The sequence below is a fragment of the Sporothrix schenckii genome (assembly GCF_000961545.1).
Source record: "Sporothrix schenckii 1099-18 chromosome Unknown Cont43, whole genome shotgun sequence".
NCBI classification, from domain to species: Eukaryota; Fungi; Ascomycota; class Sordariomycetes; order Ophiostomatales; family Ophiostomataceae; genus Sporothrix; species Sporothrix schenckii.
In genome coordinates, this window is record NW_015971144.1 from 1,586,908 (window position 1) to 1,606,048 (window position 19,141).

General features: G+C 63.1%; 8 protein-coding genes across 8 annotated transcripts; 2 read left to right on the forward strand and 6 right to left on the reverse strand.

Moving 5' to 3' along the window:
- Positions 1-2,137: 2,137 nt before the first annotated feature.
- SPSK_02746 (partner of Y14 and mago) lies at positions 2,138-2,842 on the forward strand (the record flags this gene model as incomplete). Its single annotated transcript, XM_016729613.1, has 1 exon — positions 2,138-2,842. The coding sequence occupies one exon, from the start codon at positions 2,138-2,140 to the stop codon at positions 2,840-2,842; it is 705 nt and encodes a 234-aa protein (XP_016589248.1).
- A 473-nt stretch (positions 2,843-3,315) lies between these two features.
- SPSK_02529 (trifunctional uridine nucleosidase/nicotinamide riboside hydrolase/nicotinic acid riboside hydrolase) lies at positions 3,316-4,663 on the reverse strand (the record flags this gene model as incomplete). Its single annotated transcript, XM_016729398.1, has 3 exons — positions 3,316-4,387; positions 4,463-4,548; positions 4,607-4,663. The coding sequence occupies 3 exons, from the start codon at positions 4,661-4,663 to the stop codon at positions 3,316-3,318; spliced, it is 1,215 nt and encodes a 404-aa protein (XP_016589249.1).
- Positions 4,664-5,211: 548 nt separating this feature from the next.
- Positions 5,212-7,203, reverse strand: SPSK_02331 (red-like protein; the record flags this gene model as incomplete). Its single annotated transcript, XM_016729203.1, has 1 exon — positions 5,212-7,203. One exon carries the CDS (start codon positions 7,201-7,203, stop codon positions 5,212-5,214), a length of 1,992 nt encoding a protein of 663 aa, XP_016589250.1.
- Positions 7,204-7,715: 512 nt separating this feature from the next.
- Positions 7,716-11,702, forward strand: SPSK_02160 (DNA repair protein REV1; the record flags this gene model as incomplete). Its single annotated transcript, XM_016729037.1, has 1 exon — positions 7,716-11,702. One exon carries the CDS (start codon positions 7,716-7,718, stop codon positions 11,700-11,702), a length of 3,987 nt encoding a protein of 1,328 aa, XP_016589251.1.
- A 398-nt stretch (positions 11,703-12,100) lies between these two features.
- SPSK_02748 (uncharacterized protein) lies at positions 12,101-12,793 on the reverse strand (the record flags this gene model as incomplete). The annotated part of the gene is made up of 1 exon (XM_016729615.1): positions 12,101-12,793. One exon carries the CDS (start codon positions 12,791-12,793, stop codon positions 12,101-12,103), a length of 693 nt encoding a protein of 230 aa, XP_016589252.1.
- Positions 12,794-13,533: 740 nt separating this feature from the next.
- On the reverse strand, positions 13,534-16,104 carry SPSK_02243 (mitochondrial intermediate peptidase; the record flags this gene model as incomplete). The annotated part of the gene is made up of 1 exon (XM_016729116.1): positions 13,534-16,104. One exon carries the CDS (start codon positions 16,102-16,104, stop codon positions 13,534-13,536), a length of 2,571 nt encoding a protein of 856 aa, XP_016589253.1.
- Positions 16,105-16,572: 468 nt separating this feature from the next.
- On the reverse strand, positions 16,573-16,803 carry SPSK_02885 (uncharacterized protein; the record flags this gene model as incomplete). Its single annotated transcript, XM_016729746.1, has 1 exon — positions 16,573-16,803. One exon carries the CDS (start codon positions 16,801-16,803, stop codon positions 16,573-16,575), a length of 231 nt encoding a protein of 76 aa, XP_016589254.1.
- A 290-nt stretch (positions 16,804-17,093) lies between these two features.
- SPSK_02349 (uncharacterized protein) lies at positions 17,094-19,019 on the reverse strand (the record flags this gene model as incomplete). Its single annotated transcript, XM_016729221.1, has 2 exons — positions 17,094-17,750; positions 18,066-19,019. The coding sequence occupies 2 exons, from the start codon at positions 19,017-19,019 to the stop codon at positions 17,094-17,096; spliced, it is 1,611 nt and encodes a 536-aa protein (XP_016589255.1).
- Between the last annotated feature and the right edge of the window lie 122 nt (positions 19,020-19,141).

Sequence of the window (19,141 nt, forward strand, 5' to 3'; positions counted from 1 at the left end):
GTTCGGAGCTCCAGCTGAGACAGGGTTCAGACCCAAGTTGACAGGACCGCTCCCGGGGATTGGAGACGGTCGTGGGAGGCGACAAAACCTCGTTTCTCGGTCAAAAGGCGTCTTTGCTTTGGAGACGGAGGCGTTGGGGCGACGATGTCGACTTTTGGTGGGTGATGGCGAGGATGATGTTTTGGTCACTCTCCTGCCACCTGCCGTTGTTGTCTCCAGCGCGGTGGCCGTCGCTGGTCGCTACTGCCGTTTGGCCGCTAGGGAAGGCGCTGAAGGCACAAAACAGGCCCAGTTAGGCTCTCTACGAGGCAAGAGGTGTGGTGGGGTTGTCGAGGAAGGTGCAATTTGGGGTGTTTTGGGGCAGTTGGGGGCAACTGGCGGGGTTTCAGAAGTGGCAGGCGCCAGTGTGATCTTCGAGGAGCTCAGAGAGCTGTATTAGTTGCTATTAACTGCTGAGTCCCGCCGCAGTCGCTATTATTCAGCTTGCGGCAAGACCGGCAGCCGTTCTCCAGTGGAGCAGGGACGCTTTGCATTTTCTACTCCAACAACTGCGCAAACGTCGCAATCTCCAGCTCTGCTCGCTACCGGCATCTTGTCATTACGCACAGGCGGTCGTCGGCAGCTGAACGGCACATCTCGTCGCCTCATGGACGCGAGAGGTGAAGTGCGTGACGGACAACACGTCGTCACGTGACGATCTTGGCGGAGCCATATTGAAGCTCCCACACCAAAGATGCCTTACTATCATGGGGCAAATTCATCGTTGACACGGCACGTCTGCATGCTCTTGTGGTGGAATGGTCTATTTTGAGAACGCCCTATCTAGGCTGGTGTGTGGCTTTTGTACAGAAGTGGCCCGCCCCGCCGCACCCACGCACGACAGGGCAGCCGTGCAGATGCTTGTCGTCTATCCATGACTGCGGTCCATGCGTCTGTAGTTTCGTGTAATTCGCATTTCCTTCCCTTTTCCCTCCGTCCCCCGTCCACCGTCCGTCATCATCGCGTTGACAGCTCTACTCGTCGTCCTCATCGCCGCCCTCCAGGTACTTGGACCGGATGTCCTTCCATTGGCGCTGTGTGTGTTAGCAGGCGTTGTGTCTCGATGTTGTGGCAGTGTGGAGCGGTCTGGACTCTGGACTTACGCCGCGGTTGATGTTGTCCCACAGCTTGTTCATGCCGGTGTCATAGGCCCTAGATGCAGAGTCAGATGCGTCGTGTTTTTCGATTGTGCTTCGTCGTTCGTCGCCCTCGGTCGTTTCTTACATCTGGAAGCCGAATGCCGCGCCAAAGACGACGGTCAGCATGGCGTAGTTCTGGCGGAACAGAGTGCTATAGTAGGCGTGCGTGTTAGCAGCGTCTTTGGTCACATGGACATGCAGCAAGAGACTCGTTGGCCGTCGGAGCCGGAGGGAGGGACTTGCTTGTAGATGGAACCGTAGGCGGCCTGGCAAGAGAGAAAAAAACAGTTAGCAGTTGACTCTGGCAGGAATGGACAGCATGGGGCGCCAATGGCGACGTCAACATGGATCCTCGTCGCGACTCGAAGCTGCGTCCGAAACCATCCAATTTGAACCGTCACCGTCGGGCCCCAGCCGAGGGAGCGGGAAACACGGCGCGCGTACCATTGTAGCAGAGATCGGTGTCTTGCGACGGGGGAGTCGGAGAGATTGGGTATCGGAGAGGCGGGACGTGGTGCGTGGGAGCGTGAGGGCGGTTGCGGTTGTGGGATTGAATCTGGTTTGCGGGCGTGCGGGTTTTTGGCGGCGGTGGTTTGACGATTTTCGGAAAGTCTCGCCAAAATGCTGGTTTTCCTGCATTACCTAATTTTCCGTCTAACCAACAATTGGTGGGCTGTGATTGGCTGGAGCTGACAAGGACCGAGTACTTTGGACCCACTTTTATCATAGGCATCGGGGCACATGCTGTCGTTGAGCTACAGAGGGGAATCCTAAAAAGTACCTTCCATTGACTGAGACGCATACAAAATTCGAGAACAAAAAAAAAAACGGAATAAAGAGACAGGAAAAATAAACCAATCGAGCTGAGATTTGTGTACGACTCCGCAACGACTCCGTGTACGATATTTTCTTGTTCTCTTTTTACTCTTTCCATTTCCTGGACTCCCCGCGCTCCCGCCATGTCCTCGCAGCCAACCAATGCCGGCATCATCACGGACGCGGCCGGCGTCCGCCATATCCCTGAATCGACGCGCGCCGACGGCAGCACACGGCGGGCCATTAAGATCCGGCCGGGGTACCAGCCGCCCGAGGACGTGGCGCTGTACAAGAACCGCACGGTGGAGCAGTTCCGCAACCGGTTGAAGAACGGCGTGCCGGGCGCGGACGTGGACGAGGCGCCAAAGCCAGCGAAGACGGAGGTGGCAGCAGCTGCGAAACAGGCGTCTGTCCCGGGTGCTGTTCCCGGTGCTGTTCCCGGTGCTGCTGCTGTTGGCGAAGCGTCAGAGAGTGCCTCGGCTGCTAATAAGAACGCCAAGCGCCGCGAGGCCCGCAAGAAAGCAGCTGCAGCTGCAGCAGCCGCGGAGACGGCGGCGGCGGCAACGACGGCGACGACGACGACGACGACGACGACCACCAGCACCCCTGCGACCACCACGACGAAGAGCACCGGCGACGCTGCGCCTGCGGCCGACCCGGACGCAGACCGTGAGAAAAAGGCACGCGGCCTCAAGAAGAAGCTCAAGCAGGCCAAGGAGCTCCAGAGCAAACGCGACGTCGGCGAGACGCTGCTGCCGGAACAGATTGCCAAGGTGATTCGGATCAACGAGCTGGTGCGCGAGTTGGACGCGCTGGGATTTGATGCCGAGGGCGAGAGCACGACATGAACGGGCGGGCAAAGGGAGTGGGAATGCTAAGCTGTGCCGACCAGGCGCTTTGGCACCCAACTTTTGCTCTTACAAACCCATTCGCGCCGCCGATCGTCCACCGGCGGTCGTGTGACACCTCCCCCCAACCCCCCGGATGGTCCGGGATACCTGGGATACGTGTCAATCTTGCTGGCTTCGTGCACGCTACGATATACCGCGCTGACTGCTTCGTCCGCCGGCCGATCCGAGTGGAGATGTTTCCGTGTGGCGTGGCGACTCCCGTTTCCGGCCCAAGAACCGCGCCGAGGAGATGCGCCGAGGAGGCAGTTGACGGGGAGAGAACATCATGGACATGGAGACGAATGTACAACATACAAACAGACTGTATGACGTAGTCAGGCGTTCAACCAAACGAAACTGCCGAGAATGCTGGCAGTGCTCTGTATTTCTAGTTTCTGCTTCGTCTAGTCTACCCATTTATAAAACACGCGTTACACCGTCCGCCCATTCTTGGCATTCGCCGCGTCGGCGCGCGAACAGCACTCTTCCAAGACCGTCCAGAAGCCCGGAATGTCCAGGCCGCGCGGGATGCGGACGCCCCCGGCGCCGGGCGGCAGCAGCTGGGCGACGGTGCGGCCCGTCTCGGCACGGCCGGCCAGCGCCTCGTCCGTTGTGCCGTCGGTCACGACCGTGACGTGATAGCGTTCGGGCGGTGGTGGGCCCGTCGATTCGCTTGCGCTTCCGCTGCCGCTGCCGCTGTGCACAAAATCGTAAAACGGAATGGCGGCGGCCGTGCCCGTCAAGACAGCCGCCACGGCCAGGGGGTCGTGCAGCGGCGGGCCCGCCGAAATGCCAAAGACCTTGTTGTAGCTGTCGGCGAAGAAGTTGAGCAGTTGCACGAGCATCGTGCGCAACACCGTCTTTCCTTGGCCGCCCACGGCCGTAGGACTCGTAGTCGTAGGAGTAGTCGTAGTCGTATTGTGCCCCGGCCCGTGGAGCAGCAGGGCCTGCACCTCGGCCGTCGCCAGCACCAGATGCGTGACGTCCAGCGGCACGAGCGTCGTCTTGCGCGCGAGGCGCGGGTTGGCAAAGACGCGCGCCGCGGCCTCCGGGTCGAGCAGAATGTTGAACTCGGCAAAGGCCGTTTGGTTGCCAATGCGCGGCACGCCATTGACCTCGCCGGCCACGGCGGCCGTGAACCCGCCGCCGATGGCGCCGCCCATGATGGACAGGCCACCGAGGTGGTCGGCGATCGCGGGGTGCTTCTCGAGCAGCAGGGCCACGTTGGTCAGGCAGCCCGTGGCCACCAACCAGGGCGTGCCGGCCGGCTCCGCCAACAGCGCGGCGGCCATGGCCTCGATGGCTTCGTCGGGATCCGTGCTCTTGGCGGCCGCACGTGGCTCCGGCAGCAGGTCGGTGCCGTCGAGGCCCGTCTCGCCGTGTATGTCGGCGCTCGTGGCCATGGGCGGGCGCTCGATCGGCTGCGACGCGCCGGCGTAGACGGGGACATCGTTCTCTTTCGAGATGGCTGTGAGGATCGACCTTGCGTTCCACAGCGTGTGACTGCGGATTGGTGGATGGTGAGCTGGTATCCAACGAACAGGGACGTCCATTGCTGCTGCACGAGGAACGACCTACTTGAGCGATGCGTTGCCATAGACGGCGGAGATGCCGAGGAGACGGAGCGCCGGATGGTGGGCGGCCATGAGGATCGCGAAGACGTCCTGAGGGTTAGCGAGACACGCGAGCAAGCGGCGCCACGCGGAGCGACGAGGCACTTACATCGTGGCCGGGGTCGCAGTCGAGCCAGACCGGAACGGGTGTTTGTATCTCGGCCATGGTGGACGGATGGAGGATTGAAGTGCGAGACGTGACGATGAGGAGGAGAGGAGGTGGGCCAAAGGGGCATGGACGGGAGATCACACGAGAGGCTGGCCGCTGCTCTGGGAGTCAATGTACAATTGCTGGATTAAATAAGGACAATAAAAAAAGGGTGGGTGTCTATTGGCGTTATGCGGCCGGATACATTGCCGAATCTTATCTTTTTGTGGAGGACGTGAAAGATCGTCATGTTGGCGGTTTTCCAGTTTGGGTGAAGATGTGCTAAAGCCTGTATTTCGTATCTGTAGGTCCTTCTGTAAACAGATATTGGGGCTCGGCTAGTGGCGGCCGGAGTCAGGGGTAAGCAACGATTTGGCAGGTGTGCGCCACGGCAGGCGCGACCGCAGGCTCACAAGTGGCATAATACACCATCACCACGGCAGGCGCGACCGTAAGTCACAAGTGGCATACACCATCACCACTTTGCTAAACCTCCAATAGCAATGATCAATGGGTATATTCAGCCAATCTACGACAGTATAGAGTAAGCTCTCCTCCCGCCTGCGCTACCCCCCCGCCCGCCGCTTCTCGAGCACGCGCATCACGTCCTCGGCATTGTTGCCGTCGCCCTTGCGCTTCTTGCCGCTGCCGCCGCGCTTCCTCTTGGCCTTGTCGCCGCGCGATCCGCCGCCTTGGCCGCTCTCGTCGTCGTCATCGTTAACGTTGTCGCCTGCTCCACCGTGCCACGTCGACAGCCGTTCGCGGCGGCCGCCCGCGCGGTCCTCGTCCAGGTCCTCCGTGTCTTCCAGCCGGTTCGTGCCAAAGCCCATGTCCAGATCCTCGGCGTCGCGGTCGCTGCTCTGCATCAGCGTCTTGAGGCGCGCTTCGCGCGCGGCCTCTTTCGAGAGTGCCTGGCTCTTGGCGTCCGCCTCGCTCGCCTCGCGCATCTGCTTGGCCTTGCGCAGGGCCGCCAGCACAGAGGGGTCCTTGAGCGAGGGGCCGCCGCGGGACGACTCTTCGGACAGCAGCGGTGCGCTGCCAAAATAGCTGCTTCGCGGCTTTGCAGCTGGCTGCGTTGGCTGTGATGCCTGCCGCCTCTCCCTCTCCCTGCTCGGCGACCGTCGCGGCCTGTCGCGACTTGGCCTTGATGCTTCGCTGGCATCGCTGGCATCGCCGACTTCGTCGTCCCGACGGCTGGCAGAGGACGACCGTCTTCTGCGTTTGGCGTCTCGACGGTCCATGTCTCTGTCCTTGTTGTGCTTTTCCTCCTCCTCAGAGTCGTCCTTCTGGTTGTGCTTCTCCTCCTCAGAGTCCTCATCGGAACTCTCTGCATCCATGCCTGCTAGTGGATCGTAGTCGGACCCGGCATCGTCGAAAATGTCCACTTCCTTGGCCGCGGCAGCTGCCGCCTCGGCCTCCTGCTTCTTCCTGTAGAATTCGGGCACGTCCATGCCCAGAACGTCGCTTTTGACGCCTTTGGCGCTTTTGATGCCTGGTGCATCGGCGTTGCCCGTGCCACCGGTCGGCGGCGCCGCTTTCCGTACTTTGCGCTTCTCGTGTCCGTCCTCGTCCACAAGCACCAGCACCTCGCGGCCGCGGCTGTCGATCTCGATGCGCGAGCCGGCCGCCTGCGGGGCCCCAATCTTCTTGAAGCGTGAGCTGAGTGCCGGTTCAGCGGCCGCGGCTTTGGCGTGTTTGGCAGCCTCGCGCGCCGCCTTCATCTCGGCCAGAATCTGGTCCCGCGACCGTTTCTGGCCAGCCGCCGCGGTGGTCGAGTACTGTCCCTTTTTCTTGGCCTTTTCGCGCTCGACGGCCTGGACGTCGGCCGCTTCCAACTGTTCGAATTCGTCGTCGACGTCTCCGGGGGGGGGGAATGCCGGTCCGTCCTTTTGTCTGTCGCCTCGCTCGCCTCCCTCGTCTCCCTCGTCTCCCCGGTCCTGCCCATTCCCGTAGACATCCTCGCCCATGCGCACCCGGCTGAGCAGCTTCACGTCCAGGCCCTTGACCAGGTGCGTGCTGGACAGGTCGCCGCCGGCCATCTCGAACCGCAGCTTCTCGTACTTGGCCTGCTCAACCTCGCCCTTTCTGTGCAGCGCCTCGAGTGCCGCCAGCCGCGCCGCCCGGTCGCTGTCGTCGGCCCCTTGCTCCGACCGCATCTTGGCCCGGTCCACATAGCCGGCGGCAAACGTGCTTCCCTTTGGATTCGACGTGCGGAATTTCTGCTTCTGCTTCTGTTTCGTTTTGTCCTCGTCGTCGTCACCGCCGTTGTTGTATCGCTCAGCCAGTTGCCGCGCAAAGGCCACTCTGCTGACGTCGCTACCGTAGCGTCTGTACAAGCCAGTTAGCTCAGAAAAGCTTCTGTGAGTCGCACCATTCATAGAAGCCAGGGAGGAGAGAACGAGAACGCACGGCGTCATGGGAATGCTCGCTTTTTGCCGGGATCCAAGAGCGCGTGCCGCGCCCGGTGCTGCACTGCTGTTGTTGTTGGAGGTGCCATGTTTGCTGCCAGACGACGCGGACGAGCCGAGGGCCAGCTTCCGAAACTGGTCGTTGTTCATCGCGGCGATGGACGTGCGTCGAAACTGCGATGCGACCGAGTGTTGTCAAAAGGCTGATGACGGAACGTTGGACGAAACCGAGGTCTGCTAATTTACAGTGGGTGTGAGCCTCGCTGTTAGAGGCCCTTTATGTTGCCGGGTGCTTAGTGGTAGCGGTCTTGTTCCTATAGTGGCTGGTACTGAAGAGCGCTATCGTTTCACGTGTTTTCGTGGCCTGTCGGCACCTGCCCGCTTTTGCCACTTTACGCGAGGCGCGTCATCTTCACCACTTTGACTTTTTACCTCCTCCGCACACAGTTGCACTCCCACCCGTCCACCCCATTGTTCATCGATTCGTCATCTGCGAACCATCCGGCTTGTCCGTCACAGCGGACGTATGTTGCGTGTAACGTCGACCGGCGATGGCTCGTGTCGCTGCTTGAGCTGGACGGCCGTCAGCCCAAACCCTACTTTTGCTGATCTTTGATCGCTTCTGATTTCATCGTTTCTGAACCTTCCATCGCAACGTCCGCATGGCGAACCGCCAGCTCGACAAGAACGCGGCGGCCGTGCGCAAGCAGATTGCGTCCCGCAAGTTCGAGGGCGAGGATGGCGAGGAGTACGGCGCCAGCCGCTTCGGCGAGTTTGGCGACTACTTCCGGCGCAAGAAGCTCAAGCTGCAAAACGAAGACACCATCATGCGCCAGGCCGTCCAGGGCAAGCCGCAGATCTTCAAGGACGTGACGGCCCACGTGGCCAGCTACACGCAGCCGCCGTCCGAGGAGCTGCGTCGCCTGCTGGTCCTCCACGGCGGCGTGTACGTCAAGTACCTCGACTACAAGACCATGGTGTCGCACATTGTTGCGTCGACGCTGCCGCCCAAAAAGGCCGACGAGTGGCGCCGCCTGCGCGTCGTGCGGCCCGCCTGGATTCTGGACTCCATTGCCGCCGGCCGCATGCTACCCTGGTCCGACTACCGGCTGATCAACGACGGCCCGGGCCAGACGCGGATCCAGCTGGACGGCCGCAAGATGGCCGTGCAGGCCGGGCGGCCGGACCAGATGGCTGGCTACCGCGAGCAGAGCAAGGACAGCTACTACGCCAGCCAGATGCAGCGGCTCGCTGCGTCTCACGAACGTGCAGGCACGACGACACGGAGCATTTTTGAGCAGCTGGAGACGACGATGGAGGGGGAAGACGGCGAAGACGGCGAGGATGGCGGGGATGGCGGGGATGGCGAGGGCCACGAGCACGACGTTCCCAACTTTGGCATCGACAGCGATCCGCTGTCGTCATTGGAAAAGGAAAAGGGAAAGGGCAAGGCGGACGGTGTGGCAGCCGGCAGCCCGTTTGATGCCCGCCATCTGCTTGAGGACGTGGACGTGAACGACACATATATGGAAGGCATTGAGCAAGAACCTACGGCCGAGTCCGACCCTGTGGCCGAGCCCGAGCCCGAGGCCGAGCCATATCAAGACCTGCCACCTGGGCAAGGCATGATGAAAATGGACGACGCAGACGACGCAAGCGACAAACACATGGCGGCCCTGCAAGCTAGCTCTCCGAGTAAGCCGCCCCGAGACGCACCTGGCAAACCCATGACGTCGGAGGAACACAACGCTCTGCTGCTGGCCGACCCCAAGCTCCGCAAGGCATCCTCCGCGAACCCCGACTTTCTCAAGCAGTTTTACGCGGAGAGCCGGCTGCACCACCTGTCCACCTGGAAAGCCGAGCTCAAGTCCAAGATGCAGCGCCTTGCGGCGGACAAGGACAAGGGCCGGCGGGCGACCGCACCCACGGCCGCCCCAAGGAGTAAGACGACGAGACGCTACGTCATGCACGTCGACTTTGACAGCTTTTTCTGTGCCGTGTCGCTCAAGAGCGCGCCCGCGTACGTCGACAAGCCGGCGGCCGTGGCGCACTCGGCCGGCCGTGCCGCCGAGATCGCCTCGTGCAACTACCCGGCGCGCACGTTTGGCGTCAAGAACGGCATGTGGATGCGCCGCGCGCTCGAGCTGTGCCCGGACCTCAAGGTGCTGCCGTACGATTTCCCGGCCTACGAAGAGGCCAGCGCGCTGTTTTACGAGGCCCTGCTCGCCCTGGGCGACGGCAGCGTCGTCCAGAGCGTGAGCGTCGACGAGGCCCTGGTGGACATTACGCGCCTGGTCGTCGCCGACGACCAGGGCAATGGCCACGGCGACACGACGGACTCGACTGACCCGGCCGTGCTAGCGCGCGAGCAAGACGCGGCCGACGCGCTGGCGGCCACGCTGCGGCGGCAGATCAAAGAATCGACGGGCTGCGACGTCTCCGTTGGCATTGGCGGCAACATTTTGCTGGCCAAGGTGGCGCTGCGGCGCGCGAAGCCCGCGGGCCAGTACCAGCTGCGGCCGGCGGCGGTGCTCGACGTCCTGGGCGACCTCGCCGTCGAGCAGCTGCCCGGCGTCGCGTACAGCATCGGCGGCAAGCTCGACGAGATGGGCGTCCGGCTGGTGCGCGACCTGCGCGCCCTCTCCAAGGACCGCCTCGTGACGGTGCTGGGGCCCAAGACGGGCGAGCGGCTCTACGCGTATGCCCGCGGCATCGACGCGGCGGCCGTCGGCGACCAGCCCGTGCGCAAGTCGGTGTCGGCCGAGGTCAACTGGGGCATTCGCTTCGTCCACCAAGACGAGGCCGAGGAGTTTGTGCTCAACCTGTGCCGGGAGCTCGAGCGCCGGCTGCTGAACGAGCAGGTCAAGGGCCGCGCCCTGACGATGAAGATTTTGCGGCGCGCGTCCGATGCGCCGCTGGACCCCGAAAAGCACCTGGGCCACGGCAAGTGCGACGTGTTCAACAAGAGCGTGGTCTTTGGCGTGGCCACACACGATGCCGAGCGGATCGCCAAAGAGGCCGTGTCCATCCTGCGGTCCTTTCACTTTTCGCCCGGCGACCTCCGGGGGCTGGGCGTGCAGCTGCAAAAGCTCGAGCCGATCGGTGGTGGCGGCGGTGGTGGCGGTGGACTCGACGCGGCGGCGCGCGACAGCAGTCAAAAGAAACTGTCGTTTGGGAACGCTGGTGTGGCGTCTGGAGCGCCGAGGCCAGCATCAAGCCGGCCTGCCGTACACCATCAGACAGCCGACAAGCCAAAACCGCTACGAAAGAGCATCTTTACGACACCCGTTGCGCCTCTTGTGAGTAGAGGACACAATACGATGGAGGATGGTCCGAGACAAGCGGACGGTGCGCTGCCATCCATGGCGCTTGCCAGCACACAGTTTTTTATGCCAGCCAACCCAGATCCCAGCGTGCTGGCCGAGCTGCCACCCGACATTATCCGACGCCTTGTTGGGGAGCGCCCGCAAGAGGTTGAGCACAGCGGTGCAGGCAACAACAGCAACAGCAACAGCAATAGCAATAGCAACAGCAACAGCCGGAACCTGTCTCCTGTGAAGCGAGAGTCGCGAGGACCGAGCCCGGCCCCGTCCGGCGTCGACGACCTGCCGCCCGACATTGACCCCGAGGTGTTTGAAGCGCTGCCGGCCGACATGCGCGCCGAAGTCCTGGCCGAGTATCGGCGGCATGCCCGGCAGCCGTCCCACTCGCCGGCGCCGTCACCGCGCCGCGGCAACAAGACCAAGGCGGTGCATGCGCCGGGACACGGCAGCGGCCATGCCGCCAAGAAAGGCTCGCCCGTCAAGCGAGGCATCTGGGGCACGCGTGGGCTGGCGGCGGCGGCGGCAGCGCGTGAACGCCGGCACGATGCGCAGGCCAACCGCGTGCAGACGAGCATCTTTGTGCCGCGGCCGCCACCCGAGGATGCGGATGCGGATGCGGATGCGGGTGCGGGCACCGACAGCAACGGCGACGATGGACTGGAGGCGTTTGATCCCGAGGTCCTGGCGGCTCTGCCAGACGACGTGCGCGAGGAGGTGCTCGAGGACTACCGGCGGCGGCAGCAGGCGCAGCAGGCGCAACAGCCGCAACCGCTGCACGCACCGCAAGCACTGCGGCTCGAGATACCGGCCCACCGCAGCCGTAGCGATGCTCCTCCTGCTGCTGCGCAGCAGCCCACCGGGGCGGCATCGACTGCGCTCGAAAAAAGACCCCTGCTTCTGCAGCAGCCACCGTCCAGGTTCAAGCGGCCCATGCTCCAGTTCCCAGCACCGCCGCCCAAGATGGGCTTCCGCGCTTCGTCGTCGGACCACGCGCAAGAGGCGCCCGTCGTGCTGTCGCTGGCCGACACCAAGGCGATGCTCAAGACATGGCACAGCGCCACGCGCGACGAGGGACCGCACGATACCGACGTCGAGGTGCTGGAGCGGTATCTCGCGGGCGTGGTTACGCAAGAGTGCGACATGGAAAAGGCGCGTAAGCTGGTCGTCTGGCTGGCGTGGTTGGTGGACGACGGCGAGGCGGTCGCGGACGACGACGACGACGCTGGCACGGTGGGACGACAGAGCTGGCAGTTTGCGCTGGGCCGTGTCAAAGAGGCCGTGCAGGCGGCGATGCAGGCGCGAGGCCTCGGGCCGCTGCAGTTCTAGATGTGGGATGCCACGTTCACGGAAAGAGACCAAGACACAATTGGAGGACATGCAATGGTCCGGTTTGACTAGTAACAACAATGATACCCTAAATGAATAAAAATAAAAAGAACAATCCATTACGCCCGAATGCAAGCCGTGGCCTAATAAAGCAGTACGCTCAATAAATAAAATAAGAAACGCCAAAACGTCGTTTGGAGATCATAAGACGACAGATGAGACAGTCTACCAGTCTGGCGGTTGAACAGTCTGTTGGACAGTCTGTTGCGACCATGCCGTTCTTTCAGTGTTCATGTAATGATGAAGCATCGGGTCGCGTGACAGCTATGCAGGAACGTCTCTGGCATGTGCACGTCGCAGCACTCGCAGCGCTCGCCGCACCTCGCCGCATCGCAGTCTTACAGAAGTTGCACGGCGGCCGCCAGTCCAGCAACGGCGGCCATCGCCGCCAGCGCAATCTGGGGCCGCGTGGCCGGCGATGTGAGCATGTACAGCTGTGGTTGGTCAGCACGAGCAGAGACAAAAACAGAGACAAAAACAAGACGCAGAGTATCATGGCCTACCGTCAACCGCAAATCGCCGCCGCAGAGCGTGCTGTCGTCGCCGTCGCACGGCAGATTGCACTGCGCCTCGGCCTCCTTGGTGGCCAGCGACGACAGCGCCTGGCCGCACCAGCACTCGCGCGAGAACTCGAGCCCGGCATACGCGTAGGCCGTGCCGCTGCCGCCGCCGCCGCAGTACTCGAGGCACTTGGCCACGGTCATGTCGCCGGGGAGGACTTCGTCGGTCGTGTCGCCCTGGAGCGAGCGCGCGCCGGGGGCGGTGCCGTTGGTGCCGGCAATCTCGAGGTAGCAGCCCTGGTAGGCATAGTTGCGGACGAGGCCCGTGGCGGCGGCCGCGCCGGTTGTGGGCGCCTTGGACGCGACGTAGACGGTGCGTGATGGTGTCGTGGTCGGTGTTGTGGCTGTTTTCGAGGACGTGGATGTGGTGGAAAGAGACGAGGCTGTGGCCAAGGCTGCGCCTGCAACGGCGCCTGCCCATTGGAGCAACAGGGCGGCCCCGGCGAGCATTGTTAGTCGCGCCTGCCGCATCTTGGTGCTGCTACGGCGCCCGTCGTGGTCGTCGGCGTCGGCGGAAGGCGCATTGGAGGGCGAGGGACTGGTGAGGAAGGCAAGACTAGCAAGAAAGGCAAGAGATGCAAAAAGAAGGGCAGGAGCGACCGAAGAAGCGACCGAGCCACCGAGGGGAGTTTTGCCAAGACATTGTCACCCCGAATTTAAAAATAATTGTAAAATTCATTCAATCACCCTTATTTTCTTGGCTCGTTTCTGGGTTTTGGGCGTCTCGGACTGCGCTTTTGCGTCCTGGCCTCTGTTTTGCTCCCTGCAGTAACGTTAAAACGACTCCACAGTGTATTACGCCAAGAGCCGTGTGTATGACAGGCCCAGTGATTGGCTGGCTGTTGGACGCTGACCCGCCCAATAAAGTTATTTTCCTCGAGGCGTCTGCGCGGATCGGGAGAGAAACAGAGGTGCGGCCGTATGAATACGCTGCGTGGAACCTGTGCATCGTCTACACAGAAAGCCACACTGGGCTCGGCATGTGCTGGTGACTTGCTTGGCCATCCTTCAGCCCAGATCACGATCGGATGCTATTGACATTGGATAACGTGATTTATTTCCATTGCTTTGCTTTTTGCGTGTCTTGAGTCGTGACGTCTATGTATATGCTTTGCCTTTCCAGTATCCCTTTATGCAAGATCCAAACGCCAGGAATTCTAAACCCAAACATGCCGCGGACTGGGGCAGACACAGTCGCCTGGACGCTCGTCCTACCGTCGGTGGCTCGTGCCCCAGCTGCCCACGAGCGCCATGGCCGCCGCGTCGCCCGCCGCCAGACGGCTGTCGCGCAGGGCGTCCGACACGCAGCGCCACGGATCGCGCCCGCCGCCGTGGCGCAGCAGGCTGTCGCGCAGGTGCTCGCCGTTGGCGCGCCGCAGGGCGCCGCCGTCCTGGCCGCCCTGGAACACAACGCGCCAGACCCGCTCGGCCAGCACGCGGTCAAAGAGGTAGCTGTAGTAGGTGCTGCCGTAGCCAAACAGGTGCCCGAAGAAGCCCTGCCAGCAGGTGCCGCTGGGGTCGACGGGCCCGCCGCCGGCCATGACGGCGCGCTGCAGGCCATGGAACATGTCCGTCGAGTGGTCGCCCACCGGCGTGGTGCCGTGGTACGCCTGGTCGAGCATGGCCAGCACGATCTGGTTCTCGTCGTCGAGGCCCTCAAAGCGCCGCGCGCGCCGCAGGCCCTCGGCCACCTGCTCGTAGTCGACCGGCACGTCCGTCTCGTAGTGCCGCGCAAACAACGCCAGCACCTCTGGGTCGGCCACGAACTGCTCCATCAGGGTCGACGGCAGCTCGGCCAGGTCGGTGGCGCAGCGCGTGCCCGCCACCGTCTGCAGGGACGTGCGTGCCAGGACCGAGTGCACGGCGTGGCCCATTTCGTGGAAGAGCGTCTCGACCTCGTGGTAGCTGAGCAGCGCGGGCTTGCTCTTGCTGCTCGCCTGGCCAAAGAGCGACGACAGGGTGCCGCCGCCGCCGTCGCTGCGCGCAAAGTCGCATACGAGCGCAATCGTCGGCAGCTGCTTGACGGCGCCCGTTGTGCGGTCGCGTGACGTGGCCATGCCATCGTTGGCGGCGTCCTGCGGGGTCAGGCCGTTGTCCACCGAAAGCGCGCCGTCGGCGGCCGCCGCCTCCGCAATCTCGTCGGGGGCAATCTCGCGCGAGCAGCGCACCGTAAAGTGGGCCGGGTTGGGCGACTTGTCGCCGCGGTAAAACAGGTCACAGTACAGCACGGCCACGTGGCCGTCGGTGTCGGACACAACGTCGAGGCGCCGCACGTCGGGGTGCCATGTCTCGCCGGGCGGTGTCTCGCGGGGCACGAAACGGAGGCCGTAGAGCCGCTGGAACAGCCGCGACAGGCCCTGCATGACGGTGCCGAGGGAGAAGTAGTGCGACAGCGGGCCACTGCGCTTCTTGGGCACCAGCCGCTGCCCTGTCGTCGGGTCCACCTGGCCGGTCGGCGCCCCTGCGGCCTGCCGCAGCACGCTCATGTAAAAGTCACGGTCCCAGGGGTTGAGGCGGAGCGTCGTCTCCGCCTCCGTGGCGTGCTGCGCGGCGGGCTGCGCGTAGCGCTTGGCCGCCACCAGGTCCTGCACCTCGCGCTCGACGAGGGGTGCGTTGCTGCGCGACAGCGCCAGCAAAAACTGGTGCACCGACTCGGGCGTCTTGGCCATCATGCGGTCGCGCAGGGCCATGTGCGCATAGCTGTCGAAGCCGGCGAGCTGGGCCAGCTCGCTGCGCAGGCCGAGCATCTGCTCCAGCAGGCGCACCGACGCCTGGGACGCCGTGCGCGACGCATAGTAAATTTTCTTGCGCGCGTCCTCGTCCTGGACCGTGCGCAGCGCCAGCGCGGCCTCGGCGCTGACGGCCGGCAGGCGCAGCGTGGCGCCGCGCGTGAACCGGCTGGCCACCGTGGGGTCCAGCCCGCGACAGGACGTGCTCGGCAGCGCCACCCACGGATCGGCGGGCGCCATCGAGTCCACAAAGCGCGTGCCGACCTCGCTGATCTGCTGCGACAGCTCGACGAAGCGGTCGCGGGACGCCTGAGGCAGGTTGACGGCCGATTTGGTAAAGTCGAGCTTGAGCATGTCGGCCACGGTGCGCTCCTCCTCGGACCAGCCAGACACCACGTCCGGGTTGGCCATGGCGATGCCCAGCTGGTCGTTGAGCACGGTCGTCGTGTTGAGCTGGTTCATGTACTGGTACGTGGTGGCCCAGGCCTCGTTGGCCGCCTGCTGCGTGTGCGCGTCGGGCGGCGTCGTGCGCACAAAGTCGCAGAGGTCAATGACGCGGCACAGCAGGTCGCTGAGACGGTCGAGGTCCCGCACAATGCCGCGGTACTCGTCGAGCGTCGAGGCGCGCGCCACCTTGTCGACGATGCGCTGTGCCTTGGTCAGGCTGGCGTGTGTAAAGTGCAGAAAGCCTGCAGGCTCGGTCAAGTACGCATTCCGGAAGAGGCCGGTTTTCTTGCCATGGGCAGCGCTGCTGGATGCTTTGAACGCCGCCCAGGCCGTTGGCGAGTCAAAGATCTCCCGGAGCGTGGTGTCGTCGTGCGTAATGCTGGCCGCGTGGTCGACGGGCGTTCGGAGCACGGACGAGGCAGCGGCAGCGGCAGCGGCAGCAGACGACGAGTCGTTGCCATTGTGGGCTGCCGCCTCACCAGCTGAAGTCGAGACGGTAGCTGAGGAGGCCGGCGTGCTCCAGAAGAGCGAGCGGCGTCGTGGCAGCTGCCCAACGCACTGGCGGCACACCCACGTCTGCGGCCGGGTGCGCGCAAACTTGATCATTGTGGTGGCGTATAAAGAGCGCTGAGCATGGCAGTAGAGAGGAAAGGAGAGAGGAGAAAGGACAAAGACGATTAAAGGGGGTGACGAGGAAGTCGTCCCGATGTCGTCGGTGCGGCAGGTGACACCGAGTTCCATCCGAATTCGCTGTTAGTGGGCATTGATATTTTCTCGCTGTAGTTTGCTTTTTGCCCTCGGTGGCTCTTGACCATGTTGCCTCCTGCCCTGTAATTCCGTCCTTTGGGCGGCTGCATCAGTGGTTATTCTTTCCCCTTACGGGCGCCAGTAACTAGTGGACCCGAATTAAATCAAATCAGATTTTAAATGCGAAAATGGACACGCAAAGCAGGCCACCCGGAAAATAGCCGCGTCTGCTTGGGGGAAGGTACGCTACTGCCGCGGACGGGAACGCCCAAAACTCGCCAGCTCGCCCCAAACAGCAGGCACGCCCCGAGCAGACGAAAAAACGCATCAAAGCAGCTTTTCGTTCCTTGTTTTCTCACTCATCACCAACTGCTCATCCACACCACCGCCCCATCGCCCGTCGGCATCACCACCTTTCCTCCCCATCCGACCGGCGTCCTTCTTTTCTTCGTCAATCGTTTCTGGGTTGGCCCAGTTTTGCAGCGGGTTTTGCTTCTTTTCGATTCCGTTTTGTATCGTTCTTTTTCCACACAAATGGCCGCCCGAGTTCTGTTCCATCGGGTTCGTCACGCTCCATCCCCTTGCCGCCAATTGGTCTTGCCGGGCGCGTCACTTTGTCGCAATGTATTGTGGCCGCAAAACTGACCTCGCCTGTGTGATTTTACAGACAGCCGCAGCGCCCGTCGCCGCAACACTGCTGCTGGGCGGCACGATGCTCTACCCTCGGGCAGCCTATGCCGAGGTTCCGGACAACTACGTACGTTGCGAGGAGGGAGACCAGCGGGATGCGGGATCGCACAGCCTTGGTAAATGCTAACACTGTACCAGCGCAAGCCCATCTACGACGACTACGACGCGCCGGCCACGTCGGCCACGCTGACGTCGACACCGACGCCTGCCTCGACCGACGACACCTCCTCGTCCTCTTCACCGTCTGACGCCTCCTCCATAATACCCTCGTTCTCGTCCGCTGCGTCGGAACCCCCCACGGCTGTCCGCCGCCCCCGCGGCCCGACGCCCACCGATCGCCTCGCCGGCCAGATCGGCCGCGCCCGTCTGTTCCTGTACCGCCAAGCGTGCAAGGCCGAGGACGGCGTCAACCGCACGGCCGACCAGCTGTTTGGCCTGGAGCGGTCGTTGACGGAGACGCTGGCGTCGCTGGCGCCGTCGCGCGAGAGCGGCGAGCGACTGCTGCCGGGCGCCGTGTACGTGCTCGTGGCGGGCATGGCTGGCAGCATTGTGACGCGGCGCAGCAACATTCTGCTGCGGGCGACGGTGCCCCTGGCGTTTGGCGTCGGCGCCGGGTGGGCGCTGCTGCCCGTGACGATGCGCAACTGCGCCGACCTGGCGTGGAAGTACGAGCAGCGCGTGCCGGCGGTCGCGGAGGCGCACCTGCGGACACGCGCGGCGCTGGAGCGGACGGCGAGCTTTGCCAAGGTGCACGCGGAGGTGACCAAGACGTACGCGGACGACAAGGTGCACGCGGTGCGGGAGACGGTCGAGGACTGGGTGAAGCAGGGGAAATAGGAGCGACGTCGTTGCGTGTGTGGGTGAAGGGTCACTTCCCGTTTTTATTGTCATATACGTGTATTACCTTTTGTATTTCCCCCCATTGTATTATAAAGAAGAAGGGGCGAATGCACCAAAACCAGGAGGATAGCATAGAAGGTCGTTTTACATTGTCAAATAATCATTATATTCCATCATATGCAGTTGTCGCAAGTCTAATCTAGTGTACAGAAAGTGTCGGGAGACAGCATGTAAAAGGAACAAAGGAAAGAATCCGGGTGGTGCACCTGGTCTCATAAGCTTGCTTCCACGGGCTGTTTCTTCTCCCCGTCGAGGCGGACCAAAAGGTGCAGCACCCGCTCGTACGTCCACATCGTAATCGCATTGGCTGGAGCGGCCTTCATCAGGCTGACCGTGAGGCCTCTGTACAAGCCGCGCAGACCCTCGGCCCGCAAAATGGTCTGCAGCGTCCGCACGACGTTGCCGTCGTACACGGGAATGTTCTTGTGCACGTAGCGGCTGCGCGTCGGGCCCTGCACTTGGATGCGTTTGCGCACGAGGTCGAGCGGGAAGACACACGTCTTGGCGGCCACGGCCGCCACCACGCCGGCAGCGGCGTCGCCGGCACCGATGTTCTGGCCCACATGGCCCGCCAAGCGGCCGGCGACGGGCTTGAGGCCCTCGTAGCACGCAAAGAAGGCGCCCATGTACGGCGCAATCTGGATCAGGGCCGGGCCCAGGCCACGGAAGAAGCCGCGGCCGCCCTCGTCGCGCGCAATGTCGCGCACGGCGCCGCGCAGGCTGGCATACACGCGGTCGGCCCCGCTCCCCTGGGCGGCAAAGCGGGTGCGCAGCAGATCGAGCGGGTACGTGGCGGCCGTAGCGGCCGCACCGGCCGCGGCGCCGGAGACAAACGAGTCGGTATGCGGCCAGGGCGCGGTGCCGGCGGCGGCATGCACACGGTCGAGAGCGACCGAGGTCGCGCGGTAGGCTGTAAACTGGACAGCGCCATAACACACGTAGAGCAGCTCGGCCGGGACGTTGCCCTTCCAGAGGCCCGCCAGGCCTTCGTGCCGTAAAATGTGACGCATGGTGCGCAGGGTGCCTTTGTACACAGGCCCGCCCTGGATGTCGCGGCGAGAAAAGAGAAGGGGGTCGGAGAGGGAGTGGGACTGCAGCTGGAGGCGGATCTTGACGACGTCGAGGGGGGCGACGATGAAGCGCGCAATCAGGCCGGCCGTGCCGCCCGCGACGACGACCTGCATCCTGGTGCCCTTGCATGTGTTAGTGAGAGTCTTGCAGCCTTCCGTATGCGAACCCTTATCTTTAATCGTCTCCCATCGTCTTCCATCGTCTGTCACCGTCGTCTGTCGCTTCTTACCTCATC